Source organism: Hyla sarda, chromosome 7, assembly GCF_029499605.1.
Source record: "Hyla sarda isolate aHylSar1 chromosome 7, aHylSar1.hap1, whole genome shotgun sequence".
In the NCBI taxonomy this organism is placed as follows: domain Eukaryota; kingdom Metazoa; phylum Chordata; class Amphibia; order Anura; family Hylidae; genus Hyla; species Hyla sarda.
Window position 1 is genome coordinate 204,684,781 of NC_079195.1, and position 18,211 is coordinate 204,702,991.

General features: G+C 40.4%; 1 protein-coding gene across 9 annotated transcripts in view; it reads right to left on the minus strand.

Moving 5' to 3' along the window:
- The window catches only part of ELAVL4 (ELAV like RNA binding protein 4), a 116,178-nt gene extending 108,321 nt beyond the window's left edge, over positions 1 to 7,857 (minus strand). For 6 of the 9 annotated variants that reach the window (XM_056532450.1, XM_056532449.1, XM_056532445.1 and 3 more), the window contains exon 1: positions 6,934 to 7,487. In XM_056532450.1, the coding sequence (XP_056388425.1) occupies positions 6,934 to 7,050 (117 nt within the window). In that variant the 5' untranslated portion in view covers positions 7,051 to 7,487. The other 3 variants (XM_056532443.1, XM_056532447.1, XM_056532446.1) reach the window with 3 other exon arrangements.
- Positions 7,858 to 18,211: the final 10,354 nt, after the last annotated feature.

Sequence of the window (18,211 nt, forward strand, 5' to 3'; positions counted from 1 at the left end):
CAACACAGCAGTCACGCGTTCGACATGAATTACCCATGTAAAATCGCAAAGCCGGAAGAAAAAAAAAAAAAGAGAGAAAAAAAAACAGATGTAATTTGAAATAATTGCTCACTATCGAAGAGGCAACAGAAAACGAAAGGCAAAAAGGATAGCGTTTGATATAATGCACTTACCATCTTTAAGCCATTCCACTCCATCTGTGACTATTGAGATGGAGCCTTCAAGCTTGTCACAGTGTCAAAACCAAAAAGAGCGTTATGTAAAAACTGACATTCCTTCTTACAGTACTGCTGGCAAGAGATGCTACGAAGGACACACACACACTCACACACACACACACATACATACACAGAGTGCGCGCTCAACCACACGCCAGCCTCCTCCTCTTTTATGAGGTCACGGCAGGGAACTCTGAAATACAATATGCAGCATTTACCAAGCCCCTATATATTACTCTCATGAACGATTACCATACTGGTAGAGCGGACCAACCGAAATTAGCAGCACGGGCGAGATTTTTTTTTTTTTTAAGGACGTTTTTTTTAGGATTTTTTTTTACTGGAGTCTTTGTGCAGAAAACACAATGGCAGAAAAAGAAGCCCCACACACATACACAGTATCACAGGTTAAATGAAGACAGATGATGGCATTGCTATACACAGTACATGGGGTGCTTTTTGTCTAACACAAGTGTGCAATAACGGAACGTCCTTGGCAATAATATGCATTCTAATACAGCCTGAAAGCACGTGACAAATCACTCGAGAAGCAACAAAATATATAAATAAATCAGCAGCCCACCAATACTATGACTAAAGCGGCAGCGACATAATGCCCATAGAACAAGAGATGCAGACACAACATATCGACACCACCGAACGGTACTAGGAAACATAAAATAAATAAATAAATAGTAATGCCATACGGTACCTACCATCACCATTCTTAATTGCTAATATGTTCTTGGCCGCGTTCTCCGACTTTTCTCCTCGCAACAGTTAATTTTCAAGAGTGCTTTATTATATATATATATATTTTTTTAAATATATTGTTTTTGTGTATAATTTTTTTTTTGTAATGTCTTTTTTGTTTAGTTTTTCCAAATCCACGAACTGCCCGAATCAAAGCATCCAGTAAAAAAAAAATTATAATAATTAACAAATAAATAAAAAATAAAAAAAATAAATATATTTAAATAAATAGTAAAGTATATCTCGTCTTTTCAGGTCACTGAAATAAAGGTAAATCAACAAGAAAAATATAAAAGAAATAAAAATAGAAACAAAAAAAATAAGGAAAGAAAAAAAAAGAAAAGAAAAAAACTGAGAGAGAGAGAAGAGAGACTGTGTTGATGCCTCTCGAAAGTAGGGTGTAGATATGAAAATTGGATAGAGCCTAGCTAGAAAATTGGCTGGCTGCTTGCATGCATTTATGGGACTATCTGTCAGATAAAGGCTGCCTCTGATTGGCCAGAGGAGCTGGGGAAGGTGGAGCTATGCAAGGTGCTATTGAAATTGCCTTCTAACAGCTTGGGAGCTTAACTCTTTGTCTGCTGCAGAAAGCTTTTGGCTGTGTGCTCCTTTGAATGTGTTACTTGCTGGTGCCTGGGGGTTAATGGCTCTGTGACAGTCACTGAAATGGCCTTTGTGTTTTGTCATGGATGACCAGCTGGACACTTCTGGCTCAACAGTATCAGATCTCGGGTCATTTCCGGCATGCAAACTGCGCTCATCCAAATTATTGATCTTAACATTATACTCCCAGTTTAATAGAAGAGAGAAAAAAACATATTCAGAACAATGAGGGTGGAGAGGGAAGGAAAGGGGGGGCTTTATCGAATTTTCTCAGAAGTCACATGATACAAAGTAAGATTGTTTTTTTTTTATTTATATATCTTTTTATTTACTTATTTATTTACTTAAGTTTTTTATTTGCTTATATTTTACTTTTTCATTTAAAATTGAATTTTTTTCTTACTTTTTTTCTTGAATTGCTATTCATTTATTTATTTACTTTATTATTTTTTTATTTATTGTATTTATTTATTGTTTTAAATGAATTTTTAGTCATGTGACACTTAAAGGATGACTGATAGAGTTACGTTTTTCCTGCACAGAAGTTTTGACCCGCAAACCTTTAAATCAAGAGAAAAAAATAATATATATATATATATATATTTATTTATATATATATATATATATATATATATATATATATATATATATATGCATATATATATATTTATATATATATTTTTTTTTTTAAGGTGTAAGTTGTCCACCATGCATCTATTTTTGGATACTTTCTACGTCTTTGCTAAAAGTGCAATGAGAAATCCACCAGCACTGGACAGCGGCCACATCTGTGCTTTGTGCAGAGCAGGAGGTGCAGTGGACAGCAGTCTATTCAGCTAAATGAACCAGAAGGTTGGGTGGTGGATCTCATACCATCAAATAAGCTGCCCATACATGGTGCATTTTTCTGCAGACAAAGCTGATTCCAACATGATGGCCTGTAATATCACTCTTACTCTCACCATAGTGTCATCATCATAATCTTGGATGAATTATATAGACGGCCACCCCCTTAGATCTCGAGAACCTTTGGAGATCACTGCCTTAGTATATGGTTCCCCTATGCATGTTACTTGTGTACTGCCTAGAATGTCAAGAATTTTTGTAATTTGCGTTGAGCATCATTTATCCTACACGTTGCAAGTTTTACTAATGACAATTACATGCAAAATTTCTTATTTTTTTACAAATTTTTTCTTTTTTTTTTTTTTTTTGCATATTTATGAATTCAATACTTAAAGCCTACCTGTCACCAAACTAAACTTTTATTATATTGTTCCTTATGTAATTATAAGTCACTTTTCTATTTACCTGCTGGTAAAATTCTCAATATTTATGTTTTTAAAGTGAATGAAAAAATGGCCACTAGGTGGCTCTGTTCTGTTCCCTGCCACAAGTCAAACAGTTAGTTTGGTCTCCTCCCGGCCTGGCAGGAAACCAAACTCAGGAAGGGTGTGCGTGGCATGGCGAGGTGACGTGACGCCTGCGGGGGAACGCCCACTTTATCCTGCCGGGAGCTCACACTATGTGAGCAAGGAGAAAAGTATGAAGCAGAGCTTTTTAAAGCTCGGAAAAAATGTTTAAGGGCAGGAGGGGTGTTAGGAGTAGTTAGGGAATATAATCTGAGTTAGTTTAGAAAATATGGTTTGATGACAGGTACTCTAAAGCCAGTGTCTCAAATGACCTTCAGTAGAGATCATTCCCTTCAGTTACATACATTATAAATGTTTATAAAAGAGAGTCATTCCATTAGTAATATCCTTTCACATCTATTAAACTTTGTTGACTTATGGGAGTGCCAAGTTTGCCTACATGGTAAACACATCACAGAAACAGTCACTGACTCTACAGCCATTAGCCTATCTCTCATCGACCGTTATAAATTATGCTGAATAAATATTATTTTATATCCATTAAACTTTGCCGCCCTAGGCACGTTCCTAGTTTGCCTACATGGTAAAAGCGTCAAAGAACCAATCCCTGATTCTACAGTCCTTAGCCTATAATCCCTTGTTTATGTCCATTAAATTTTGCCACCCTAGGTGCATGCCTAGTTTGCTTTCATGGTAAACAACGCAGAAAACCAATATGTGACTTTACAGCCATTACCTATATCCCCTTGTCCCATATATAGTATGCAAATTGAACTTGGCCGCCATAGGTGCGTGCCTAGTTTACCTACATGGTAAACACATGACAGAACCAAGCTCTGATGTCAATAGTGGGTGTGGCCTATTGCAAAAACATGGATTTTCAATGAGCCTGGACTAAGCCAAAGATTTTGTTTTAGGTAAGCTACCTAGGAGTTGCATATGTCCCCATTGCAAAACAGTGAAGCCTATAGCAGAATGATACCACTTATCTTGTGATGTGTTGATCATGTTCCCCTATATACCGTATCCAATGATAATACCGCATTACATTATCATTCCATTATGAAGGCTTGCATTATCCAAAGTGGTTAAATCTACTGTGACCCCCACTTCTGACCCAACCTCTTCTTCTGAGTCCATTACTTCATTCATAATACTGATCTGAAGATCGATAACAAATTGCTTAGAAGGGACAGTTATTATAACATTATACAATCTCTTCCACTTTTTAGCTTCCTGATACATTTGTATTTTTTTCCCCTCGAGGCGCGGATATATAAGACGTTCTGTAATGTGCAGGAAGCTTTTTAAGGGATTTTTGTCCTTATTGATTAATGTAAACACAGAGAAAAGTCATTACGGTGCAGAAGTGCTGAAAGCACTAAATGTTTCCACTGAATTAGCGAGTCACAAGTGATTGAAGGATACACTTAGTGCAATGACCAGAGGATACAGTTATTACTTATATTCCAGCACTAGATGATAAGACTATGGAATGCTTTGGACTCATAGGGCAAAAGAGGATATAGTTATTACTTATATTCCAGCACTGGATGATAGGACCAGATGATAGGACCATGGAATGCCAGGGACTCCCTTAGGGCAAAAGAGGATACATTGCTTATATTCTAGCACTAGATGATAAGACCATGGAATGCCATGGACTCTCATAGGGCAAAAGAGGATAGTTATTACTTATATTCCAGCACTACATGATAGGACCAGGTGATCGGACCATGGAATGCCATGGACTCTCATAGGGCAAAAGAGGATACAGTTATTACTTATATTCCAGTACTACATGATAGGACCAGGTGATCGGACCATGGCATGCCATGGACTCCCTTTGGGCAAAAGAGGATACAGTTATTACTTATATTCCAGCAATAGATGATAGGACCATGGAATGCCATGGGCTTTCCTAGGGCAAAAGAGGATACGGTTATCACTTATGTTCCAGTACTAGATAGGACCAGATGAAAGGACCATGGAATGCCATGGACTCTCTTAGGATTTTACTTAAGTAGGACACACCACCAGCACTGACTTCAAGGACACAACTTTTACTTTTCTTTGAACTTTTCATCAGATTGAATGATATTGAAATATTATAATACCCTAAAACATAATAAATAGGCCATACACATATACATACCAATATAATATGACAACACATATACACTATATCTATAATGAATGCTGTATTGAAGACCTAAAAACCACTAGAAATGTCCTAGGCCAAATATTTTCGATCATCATTGGATAAACAAGCTACATCTGTCCATATATCTTTCTTTTATCTATCTTTCTATCTATCTGTCTATCTATCTATCGATCTGTCTATCTCATAGCTATCTATGTATCTTTCTCATATCTATCTACCTACCTATATATATATATATATATATATATATATATATATATATATTCTATCTCATATCAATCCTTGTATGTCACATTTATCTATTTATCGCTCTATCTATATCTATCTATCTATTTTTCTATCTCTTATCTATCGAACCAAACCGCAGAATCAGACCAATCAGATACTTGCTTTTATGGTCTACACCATAGTAGAATAATAAAGGCTACATTCTGATAGGCTTTAGAGTGTAAGTTTTGCATCTACCATAATATTATCAAATGACGCCACAGTCAAGATGGCGCAATTCACAACTGTACGTAGACATGACAGGAAAGTAAAACAGAGCCAATGAAGCATAACCATTCTTTTATGGTACTCATGCAGTGATATACTATGGGAAGACGCCATACCATGCACTGACGGAGGGGTATGGATGTTTACAGTCATTTCATAGTACAACATCACTTCTCAGCATGCCTTTACTTTCGTTTAGAAGTGATAGGAAAAAGTGTATTTTTATCATATCACCATGACTGGTCACGCAATGCAGAGGACATATACCATTGATATAAAAGTACATGATGGGAACATATACAGTAAATGATTCACTGGATATAGACAATGTATACTTATGACCATTTAGGATTCATTTCATCATGGGCCACACTATTGCTTTCTCCCTAGGAAACACAATTGCTTATAGCAAGCAGCAATGTCCCTTTATAGAGTGTAAGGGGGCGCTATCTGTCCAGTCTCAAACTTATCAGTCAACTCAGTCAATCTTTAGTATGGCAGTAAAAAAAAAAAAACAACATATACTAAAGCTAAGCCAATAGGTGCCCTTGGTCATAGTATAAAGAAATAGTCAACGTTCATGAAGACCCCTCATATCATACATAATACATAGCAATACAATGTGTACACAGGTAGACATATAATGGAATGAGCATACAAAATGCATCAGAAGACTTTCAGAAGAGCATTATATGACTCATTTGTATATATTCAGCTTGCAAGTACGTATTAGGACAAGGTGAAGAAATGCAATACACGTTATTTGACCTTACGGCATATGAAGGCGACATTGTCCAATGGCCTGGTGATACTAACAGCCCATTGACTAGTATTGCTAGCATGGAAATCTGGGTCTCAAGCTAAACTTAAATCCACAACTTTTTCCCATGATGCCTAAGGAACGTTAATAAACATGAAGGATCATAGTAAGTGGCATCTATTGCATCAATATAAGTGAAAACCGTCCTCCCCCTTGGCTATGTACTGTAACCTCACCTGAGGCATTGTACTGACAAATATATTGAGCCCAAAAATTAAAAAAAATAAGAAACAAAAAGAAAACTTGCAAGCCTCTATATACAAAATTCTTCTTCGACATTGAGTTTACCCCCTCTTAGTTAGAAAGTTGGTAAACATATACGAAATAAATTAGAAGCTGATAGGAGGCTGCACTTGCTACGATCAGCTATGCCAAGGAAGAGAAAAAAAAACACTGCAAGGCACAAACAGAAGGAAGAGAGGAAAAAATATAGAGAGAGAGAGACAAGGAACTCGTGCCGAGACGATTCCTCCGAAATCAAATCAAAAGGTGATTAGATTGCCTTACCCTAAATGAGCAGCCTTGTAAGTCATTAGCGGCAGCAGATGCATGTAAAAGGGACGGATTCATAGTGTATCTCTCAGCCTGTCTCCAGCAAACATCCTTTCCAAACGGTATGGACATCTTAACATCACAAGAAATCTGCAGCGTCTCTTATAGTCCAGATGGGCTACACCACAAGCCAATTCAGCATTAATAAACACCTACTCTGGGCAGCTTGCAAGTCATACTTCGTACTACCATAGGCAACAGCAGGCGACTGACGCACTCATTAACCTCTATGCTGTCAAAAAGGACTAGGAACGCAATACACTGGAAGCCCCCTTTGGCTGCAAAGAGGTTTCAAGATCACGGGAGGGAAGAGGAGGAAGAAAAAAAAATCTTGATTTTTTTTTTCTCGCAAAAACCACAAAACAACAAACCCTCTTTTTTTAAAATGTCAAATTCAGGTTAATCGGTCTTCATTTAGGCAAAAGAAGAAAAATTGGGAATCATTCTTCATTACAGCAGTTTTAAAGTCAGCACGAAAAATGTTAGACTCGCATAAGAAAGTGTCAAATTGTTACCTCATTATTTAATAAAGCAGCATTAAGGGTCCTGGTGATTTCAAACATCTTGCCCAGAGAGTAAGAAAAAGGAGCCTTTGCTATTGCTCCGTCTGCAAAGGGTCTGTCCGAATTGTTCTTTTTTGTTTTTTGTGTTTTTTTTTTTTTTTCCAAGAGAGTCAATAGGAAGATTCCCTAGAGTTCGCACATCAGAGCTTCTATTCAGCTTGCTGGATTTTCCCCCCGATCAAGTGCACAGAGTACAGATGGATAAAGCAGCATGGACTGCTCTCTTGCAAGGTTACACTGCTACAAACATGGCTGGTGTTAAAAGTATTCTTTCAAAGTAACAATTCAAAGCCTATCCACTAGGTGGTTTGCGAGCAAACATGCAAATAACCTTGGGTAGAAAAAGGGACCTGGAGCTTCTTGGTTGGATGTGCTAAAACAGGTATATTAACAGCTTGCACCCATGCCTGCTGTCCCTCCAATCACCCCTCGTATACTAAATGACTTGTCACTGCCCACTGAATCCCCCCTGCCCTCGCTGAAGAAGAAACTGCTTGCAGTCTCAGTAGACTCTGGAGATTAATTCCATTGAGTGAACAAATGCATGCCTGGAAATTGTTGCATTGTATCTGCAGTCCGCCCAGCGTCACAATTAAACCAGAAATGATATAGACACAAATAGGAGAGATCGCTCTTCCGTCCTGCTTCGTGCTGAATACATTATTGCTACTCAAAGAAAAAAAAAAGGAAAAACCTGTCTCCGTATGGTGCAGACTTATATCTGCCATTCGTGCCGGTACTGGATGAGTGCTAGAAAAACATAGGGATGAAGGTAGTGACGCCGGATAGGACCCTCGTATCTACCGAGTTTGTGTTGTGAAGGGCATGAGGGTCCAGGGACTTCACTCTGTTAATGGGATGTTGAAAAAGAAATTCTGTAAAAGCTGGAAATATATTGGTTCCTATAGAAACCCTTTAGTGTCCATGTTCCACCTAGTTTTTAATGTACAAACAACATCAAGGCAGGGTATACATATCATAGAGACTACATGGTTGCTATAAGTGACCCTTAGAACGAAAGGCCTGGACCTGGTTGGTCCCATCTGCTTTGACTATGTAGGGTGGCGGGGTAACAAGCACTAGGCTCTTCTGTCCTGGGACCCCTATATTATAAGGAGGGCCCATTTAGTCTTCATCAAGAGGTTCTCTCTTGTCTATGTACATTCTGTTTAATTCTAGATGTATATTGCATTGAGTTCACAGTATTTGGATATTATCTCAGGCATTGTATCAAAGAATTACAAATTCATTCTGCATGCTGTACGTTGGAAGAGGATTTCGGTCATAATAATATTGATGGCCTGTCCTCCGTATATACCATCAATATCAGATCCATTGACTGTCAACAGCTGGCATCCCCAACTATAAGCTGTTTGCTTGGACATATACCTAATATACAGGTCTGGAAAGCTCTATTCATAAGGTAGTGGCCATGCTTAGTTACTATTGGAGCTGAGCTGCAGTAACCCAACATGGCCACTAAGCAATGTACGGAGCTGTCTGTTTCCTACTCTGTTACTCTGTGCATGCTGGAGACATGGCTCTGGTAAACAGCTGATAGGTGGTGGTGGTGGCGGCCATTGTTGGCACCCAAACAATATGAAATTGATTGCCTATCCAGAGGATAGGCAATTATTATGTTGCTACCAGAAAATCCCTGTAAGTACTAGGATCTGAGTTAATCTGAAGGCATGACAACATTTAAATAGTAAATTCAGGTAGAAGACAGACATGGTGCACATCTACAATCTTGCACAATGATCTAATTGCTTCTCAACATAATTTCCAAAACTAACAGGTTGTTAGTATATACGTTTTGATCAAAGAGTACAAAGCCCACTCGCCACTTGTGTCTGCACTCTTCCCCACCCCCTCAGCCCAACCCTATATAAGTAGTAGTTAGCTACACATGGGCCATTTCTTTCCTAGCAGCCTTGCAGTCTGACTGGGAGAGGATGGTAAGTGAGCTGTAGCATCCTGTTCACACTGGTGTGGTGCTGTGCGGCGTCTGTTGCTGCCGTGGCGCTGTGTCTGCGGGGAGGTGCGACCCATGGACTGGTTTGAGTGGCATTGGGGCCGCTCAGCCAGTTGGGTCGTTCCCCCTGTGGGCACTGGTGTGGTGGCGGTGGTGGTCGCCGCCCAGTGCTACGCCATTTTATGCTAGGGACGTTAGGGACCCAATCTAAATAGGAGGCCTTGACGTGGCGAGTGGGCTTTGTACTTTTTGATCAAAACGTATATACTAACAACCTGTTAGTTTTTGATATTATGCTGAGAAGCAATTAGATCATTGTGCAAGATTGTAGATGTGCGACCATGTCTGTCTTCTACCTGAATTTAAAATAGTAATATCAGGACATTTGATCCCTTTTGGCACCACCCAGGAACATCTTTATTAAAGTGTCCACTTTTGGGTGGAGTTTACATAAACACTACTTTGATTGAGGTCTGGTTCTCATGATTGTCCTGCCGAAATCAGGACTGTTGGCAAGAATGTATGAACTGTACAAATATATATGCTACTAGAGAACCATTGGGTTACTTCTTTAGATATAATTCATGATCGCTCTCACATATTGGAATTGTTCCCAACCCATGCAGGCCTACTGGGATTAACATAGCCATACTGAATAGTGATGAGTGGCCCATATTCGAATTCGCAATATTTTGCAAATTTATAGACGAATATTCGTCTGATATTCGCGAATTTCGCATATTCGTTATATTTGAATATGCGAATATACGCATATTCGAGGAAGAAAACAGTGAGGGGGTGGGCAACTTTACTATTGGTTTCTAGGGATGTTGTTGATAACCTTTGACAAGTGTATTTGCATCATTCTAATTGGTCCACAAGTGAAAAGAAGGAATATGCGAATATTCACATATATACGAATATGCGCAAAAAAGTGAATATTCGTAATTTCGAATATTCGCAATGTTCGCGAATTTGCGATATTCGTGATAAAAATTTGAAATGAGAATATTCGCGCCCGACACTAATACTGAAAGGGCACAGATCACAAGATTCACGCTCCCCCTTTAGTGGACATAAGCATGGAATATCAGTCATCCTGAAATAAAAGTATATGGGCCCTTTGTTCTTGAATAGCTTAGAATCACCTTATGCGTTAGCAGTTTTAAACCATGAAATTCATTAGCTCAGCTTTTACTGTATATTCAATCTAGTAGACCTTTGGTCTCCAAACTGTCCCCTCCAGATGTTGCTGAACTACCAAGCATTCCAGAATTGGTAGTTCTGCAACATCTGGAGGGCCATAGTTTGGAGACCACTGTAGTAAGCAGTAGGAGACCACCCTTCAGGAGAAAATACACCATATTACTTATGAGCTCCTATGCACAGTTGCACATAATGTATTGTATGTCCACTTCTCATTTTTACTAATAAAGACCCCCATACAGATATGAAAAAAGTCATCCAAACCCAACGAATATAGGGCAAGCTAAACTTGCATGCAGAGGTGTAGCTTGCAGCTTCGGGGCCTTGATGCAAAATCTGCAACAGGGCCCCCTATGGCGATTATGGTACAGCTCTCTTATGGGGCAAATGTGCTTTGGGGCCCCCTTAGGCACCAGGTCCCGATGCGACTGCTACCTCTGCTACTTCTATAGCTACACCCCTGGAGTAATCAGGATAAAGAGCTCTTGAAAGTCTGTGACCACCTTAACCCCTTAAGGACCAGGCCAATTTCCACTGTAGGACCAGAGTGTTTTTTGCACATCTGACCACTGTCACTTTAAGAATTAATATCTCTAAAACGCTTTTACCGAATATTCTGATTCTGAGAATGTTTTTTCGTGACATATTCTACTTTATTTTGGTGGTAAATTTTCGGCGTTACTTGCATCCTTTTTTGGTGAAAAATCCCCAAATTTCATGAAAATTTTAAAAATGTTGCATTTTTCTAACTTTGAAGCTCTCTACTTGTAAGGAAAATTGATATTCCCAATAAATGTTATTTTTATTCACAAATACAATATGTCCACTTTATGTTGGCATCATAAAATGGACATATTTTTGCTTTTTGAAAAAATTAGAGGGATTCAAAGTAAAGCAGCAATTTTCAAAAAATTCATGAAAAATGCTAAATCTGAGGGGACAGATGTTACAGAACTACAACTCCCAGCATGCCTGGGCAGTCTAGGCATGCTGAGAGTTGTAGTTTGGCAACATCTGGAGGGCTACAGTTTGGGCACCACTGTAACAGTGGTCCCCAAACTGTGACCCTCCAGATGTTGCAAAACTACAACTCCCAGCATGCCCAGACAGCCTTTGTCTCTCTGGGCATGCTGTGAGTTGCAGTTTGGCCTTCCTAGTGGTTGCCACAGTAAAGATCACATTACTTTCACTTTCATTCCCCCCCCCCCCCCCCAGTCGCTTCCCTACCTGACCCAGGATCCAGCAGTCTCCAGCGATGATCAGCTGTTCCCAGGCATCTTCTCCTGCAGGTACCGACCTCCATATTCTCCCCATGTTCTTCGCGACATCCAGGGGTGGACAGAACGCGGGGGTTGCCATGTCAACCCACTGTCCTGCTCTGCCATTGGTGAGAATCAGTTCTGACCAATGGCAGGGGATAGGAGGAGATCACAGCACTGCGACCTCACTCCTACCCTGCAAAATGATCTGGGCTGTCACTGACAGGTCAGATCATCACTATTTCAAGGCTGATCGGGTCACCAGAGACCCGATCAGCCCGGAATAGCAGAAAATTGCATGTCTGAATTGACATGCGATTTTCTGCGATCGCCGACAAGGGGGGGTCTCAGGACCCCCCTCGGCGTTTGCCTCAGATGCCTGCTGAACGATTTCAGCAGGCGTCCGGTTTCGCAACCCGCCCGGCACGCGGCGTGATGCAAAATTCCCACGGACGTATGAGTACGTGCCTGGTCCTTAAGACCCAGGGCGCAGGGACGTACTCATATGTGCCTGGTCCTTAAGGGGTTAAAGAAATATATTTATAGAAATTTAGACAAAGGTAGGGAAATAGATGGACAATTCTCATATTATCTGAAACCAGATGTCTATGATCTTCTCATCCAGCTTGGGCAATTATCATCCAAGATTTTTGGACTTAGAAAACTTGGGATGACCATGAAACAAAAATGGACTTAAAGGGGTACTCCGCTGCCCCAGCGTTCGGAAACATTTTGTTCCAAACGCTTGACGCGGGCGACGCGGGATCGTGGGGTCTCGGTCACGCCCTTTGTGACATCACGCCACGCCCCAACAATGCAAGTCTATGGGAGGGGGCGTGGCGGCTGCCACGCCCCCTCCCATAGGCTTGCATTGTGGGGCCTTTATGTGACATCACGAGGGGTGTGACCATGATGTCACGACCCCCCGTTCTAAACGAACGTCGGGTGCTGCACAGAGATTGTTGGGGTCCCAGCTGCAGGACCCGGGATAATATGTATAGGGGCGGAGAAAAAAAATGCATGAATTATTAAGGGGAAAAGTCTTTTGTAGATACTAAATCTTGTTATTCAACTAAATACCAAAGCAATATAAAGTGATTTGGATCAACACTGAACCCCATAAAACAGCATTTGGTGAATAGATTTGGTAGGACCTGCAGACCTCATACTCTTCTCAGTCCAGAAGTGTATGTATCATGGAGGACGACCAACTGGCTGCTATGGAACCCTTGGAGAAAGGGGGTTCATCTTCGCTTTGACCAATCCCCTTTGCTACTACATAATGAGAACCTTGGGGGGTGGGGAATAAGCGAAATAGTCATGAAAACGGGAAACAAACACCATTCTTTTTGGCAAAGTGGGCCACCAATGGGGGAGATTTATCAAAACCTGTGCAAAGGAAAAGTTGCCCAGTTGCCCATAGCAACCAATCAGATCGCTTCTTTCATTTTGCAAAGGCCTTGTTAAAAATAAAAAAAGCGAGCTGATTGGTTGCTATGGGCAACTGGGCAACTTTTCATCTGGACAGGTTTTGATAAATCTCCCCCAATATGAGGGGAGAATTTACTATGAGGTCCTCTTTCTTCTGTATATGTCTTCTCATATGTTCAAGGACCTATTGACTAGTGTTGAGTGCGAATATTCGAAATGCAATTTTTTTTTGCCAATATCAGCACATCGCGATTTTGCGAATATTTAGAATATAGCGCTGTATATTCGAAATTATGAATATTCATTTTTTTGTTTTTTTTTCTTCCCAATACACATCACAACAATGATGTGTACTGACGTAAAAAAAAACAAAAAAAAAAGTGATCATCCCTCCCTGCTTCCATCTTGTGGTCCAAAGAAGGCTCCAATATTATTTACTGTGTGAGTTGGTGTGGAGCGCGAATATTTTGTATATGCGAATATGCAAATATTTGCGAATATCGGTACTTCCAGAGGACACTGATCCCTCCCTTCTTTTAGGTGAAAGATTTAATGGCGCATGCGCACTATGCGAATTTCATTACGAATTTTCGCATTGGAAGAAAAAGGGAACGAACGCAGCCAATATGCAAATTCCGCGAACATAGGACGAATATTCGTCCATATGTTTGCAAAATATCGCGAATTCGAATATGGCCCCTGCCGCTCACCGCTAATATTGACCAGGAAATATTTTATTGCAACCACGTATATGTATCAGATATGTTACTTTATAAAGGAGATGTTCAAGTTTTCCGAGGGTAAAGTAAGGAAAGAACTACTGATGCTACATTAGAAATGGTCCAATAAATGCGCATTGTTATCACACAGGTAGTGCGCATTTGAATGTTTTTTTTTTTTTTAGCACAATACGAAGATCTCTTTCAAATGTACAATAAGTACGTCCTCTTGGAGATGTCGCAACGCCTGACAATGGGCTTATCACACTGCTAAGTGCATCTCAAGGGCTATGTGTTGTGTCTGATAATGTTCTAAACTAAGTTAATAGTTTTATTACCAGTGCACAGCTTTGCATAACTCTAACCCTGGTAAAGTGCCCAGAAAGTGGTCTTTTCCAGCTTATGTCATTTTCAATTCAGATCTTTTTGATATTCTCACAAAACAAAAAACAGAAAGCCCTGGTAGAGAAACATGCATAATGCTGCTTCATTAAATGCAATTGTGGTAGCTTGGGGGTGTAGGGTATATGGGGTGCAGCTGTGCGCTTACTAAAGGGTGCTTGCTTAACCTTTTCTATTCATGACGCCAGGGTGAGGGTTATTCTCTGTATGCTTGTCCTACCACCACCTGTCCCAAGAGCGATAGGGAGATAGGAAATAATTGATTGTCAACAACCGGAGATTTGCAGAAACTTGTTAGAACTTTTACTGAAGATTTTATGCAATAATGAACAGGAACAGTCCATATAACACAGTCTATTAGAGCTTGACAAGTGGTTGGGACCTGGTGAGTCTATTGAGCTTAGGAAGGTAGTTGTTGCGCGAATTCACTGGATTTAGGGGTTTAGATTCGTTCCAGTAATCACGCTAGCTTTAGCGGGGATTGAGATTTTAACTCACGCTTTAGTTTAGGCTGAGGCCGACAGGCTTCTGGCCTAGCTTGTCTTTGTAAGTTGCGCAGATCCATCCTGATAGTCCGGCATCCACGAGAGCAGCAACCCAAGAGAGCGATCATTGGCTACAGCTCCCTTATGTGGGCAGGTGCTGGACTTAAGCTCACTGGTCCATACAACTGTCAATCTCTTGTATAGAGAGTTATGGGAAACCATGTGACCCAAGGACCTCCAAAGGTCCTCCAACATACCATAGAGGAATTAACATGGTCACATGACTGAAGGTCCTGCGACGCCACCAAGGTAAGTATACTAATATACATTATATTAAATATATACATTTAAACATTAAAAAATTAGAAAAGAAGGAGGCGACTAGGGACTGTCCCACCTGTGGGACCCTACCTGAACGTAGTAACTCTGACTTTGGGGACCACCATACAAGGTACGGTACGCAATACGGTACCGGGACACCACACAATGTATAGATTATGTAATATACATAGAGAAAGATACAATGGGACTGTATACTCATTATGATTATCATCACCTACTAACCCTATGCCAGTGTTTCCCAACCAGGGTACCTCCAGCTGTTGTGAAATTACAACTCCCAGCATGCCCGGACAGCCAACGGCTGTCCGGGCATGCTTGAAGTTGTAGTTTTGCAACAGCTGGAGGTACCCTGGTTGGGGAACGGAACACTGCCCTATACTATTAAGTGGGTTTTCCAGGGAAAAAAACTTTTTTATATATATCAACTGGCTCCAGAAAGTTAAACAGATTTGTAAATTACTTCTATTAAAAAATCGTAATCCTTTCAGTACTTATGAGCTGCTGAAGTTGAGTTGTTCTTTTCTGTCTATGTGCTCTCTGATGACACCTGTCTCGGGAACTGTCCGGAGTAGAAGCAAATCCCCATAGCAAACCTCTTCTACTCTGTGCAGTTCCCGAGACTAGCAGAGATGTCAGTAGAGAGCACTGTTGCCAGACAGAAAAGAACAACTCAACTTCAGCAGCTGATAATTATTGGAAGGATTAAGATTTTTTAACAGAAGTAATTTACGAATCTGTTTAACTTTCTGGAGCCAGTTGATATATATATATATATATATAAAAAAAAAGTTTTTTCCTGGAATACCCCTTTAACCCCTTAAGGACGTAAATGTACGTCCTGGTGCGGTGGTACTTAACGCACCAAGACGTACATTTACGTCCTGTGCATAACCGCGGGCATCGGAGCGATGCCCGTGTCATGCGCGGCTGATCCCCGCTGCTAATCGCAGCCAGGGACCCGCCGGCAATGGCCGACGCCCCCGATCTCGCGGGCGTCCGCCATTAACCCTTCAGGTGCCGGGATCAATACAGATCCCGGCATCTGCGGCAGTGCGCGATTTGAATGAATGATCGGATCGCCCGCAGCGCTGCTGCGGGGATCCGATCATTCAGAACGCCGCATGGAGGTCCCCTCTCCTTCCTCCGTCCTGCTCCCGGCGTCTCCTGCTCTAGTCTGTGATCGAGCAGACCAGAGCAGAAGATGACCGAAAATATTGATCTGTTCTATGTCCTATACATAGAACAGATCAGTATTAGCAATCATGGTATTGCTATGAATAGTCCCCTCTCGGGACTATTCAAGTGTAAAAAAAAATGTAAAAAAATTTAAAAGTAAAAAAAAAGGGAAAAATCCCCTCCCCCAATAAAAAAGTAAAACGTCCGTTTTTTCCTATTTTACCCCCAAAAAGCGTAAAAAAATTTTTTTATAGACATATTTGGTATCGCCGCGTGCGTAAATGTCCGAACTATTAAAATGAAATGTAAATGATCCCGTACGGTGAACGGCGTGAACGAAAAGAAAAAAAAGGCCAAAATTCCTACTTTTTTAATACATTTTATTTAAAAAAAAATTATAAAAAATGTATTAAAAGTTTTTTATATGCAAATATGGTATCAAAAAAAAGTACAGATCATGGCGCAAAAAATGAGCCCCCATACCGCCGCTTATACGGAAAAATAAAAAAGTTAGAGGTCATCAAAATAAAGGGATTATAAACGTACTAATTTGGTTAAAAAGTTTGTGATTTTTTTTAAGCGCAACAATAATAGAAAAGTATGTAATAATGGGTATCATTTTAATCGTATTGACCCTCAGAATAAGGAACACACGTCATTTTTACCATAAATTGTACGGCGTGAAAACGAAACCTTCCAAAATTTGCAAAATTGCGTTTTTCGTTTTAATTTCCCCACAAAAATAGTGTTGTTTGGTTGCGCCATACATTTTATGATATAATGAGTTATGTCATTACAAAGGACAACTGGTCGCGCAAAAAACAAGCCCTCACACTAGTCTGTGGATGAAAATATAAAAGAGTTATGATTTTTAGAAGGCGAGAAGGAAAAAATGAAAACGTAAAAATTAAATTGTCTTTAAGGCCAAAATGGGCTGAGTCCTTAAGGGGTTAATACCTATCCAAACTGGAAGGATCAACAAGGATTTCCATCACTGATCATCTAACATTGTCACCATATGCAGAAGTTTTGCTCTCTGCTGACCTCTGCTGTCCATTTTAGGAACTGTCCAGAGCCGCATACGTTTGCTATGGGGATTTTCTCCTGCTCTGGGGAGTTCCAAAAATGGACAGCAGAGGTCAGCAGAGAGCACCAAAAAGAAAAGCATTTCCTCTGTATTATACAGCCCATAAAATGTATTGGAAGGATTAAGGGAGTAGTTCGGCGCGCACTTTTCCCATTTTATCCCGACCGGGCTGCAAAATAAAAGAAAACAAACTTTCTCTTACCTGCCAACGAGCCCCCGGAGGTCCGGTACACTCCGGTACAGGTGTTCAGTCCCCGGGCTGTATTCTCCTTACTTCCTGTTAGCCCGGCACGTCACACGGAGCTTCAGCCTATTACCAGCCGAGGCGGGACATCGCCAAACACCTGTACCGGAGTGTACCGGAGCTCCGGGGGCTCGTTGGCAGGTAAGAGAAAGTTTGTTTTCTTTTATTTTGCAGCCCGGACGGGATAAAATGAGAAAAATGTACGCCGGACTTAATTTACAAGTCTGTTTAACTGTCTGGCACCAGTTGATTTAAAAAAAAAAAAGTTTCCCCTTTAATAAATCTCCCCCATAATGTTACTGAAACCACACAGTTAATGGCTAAAAAAAAATATATATATATAT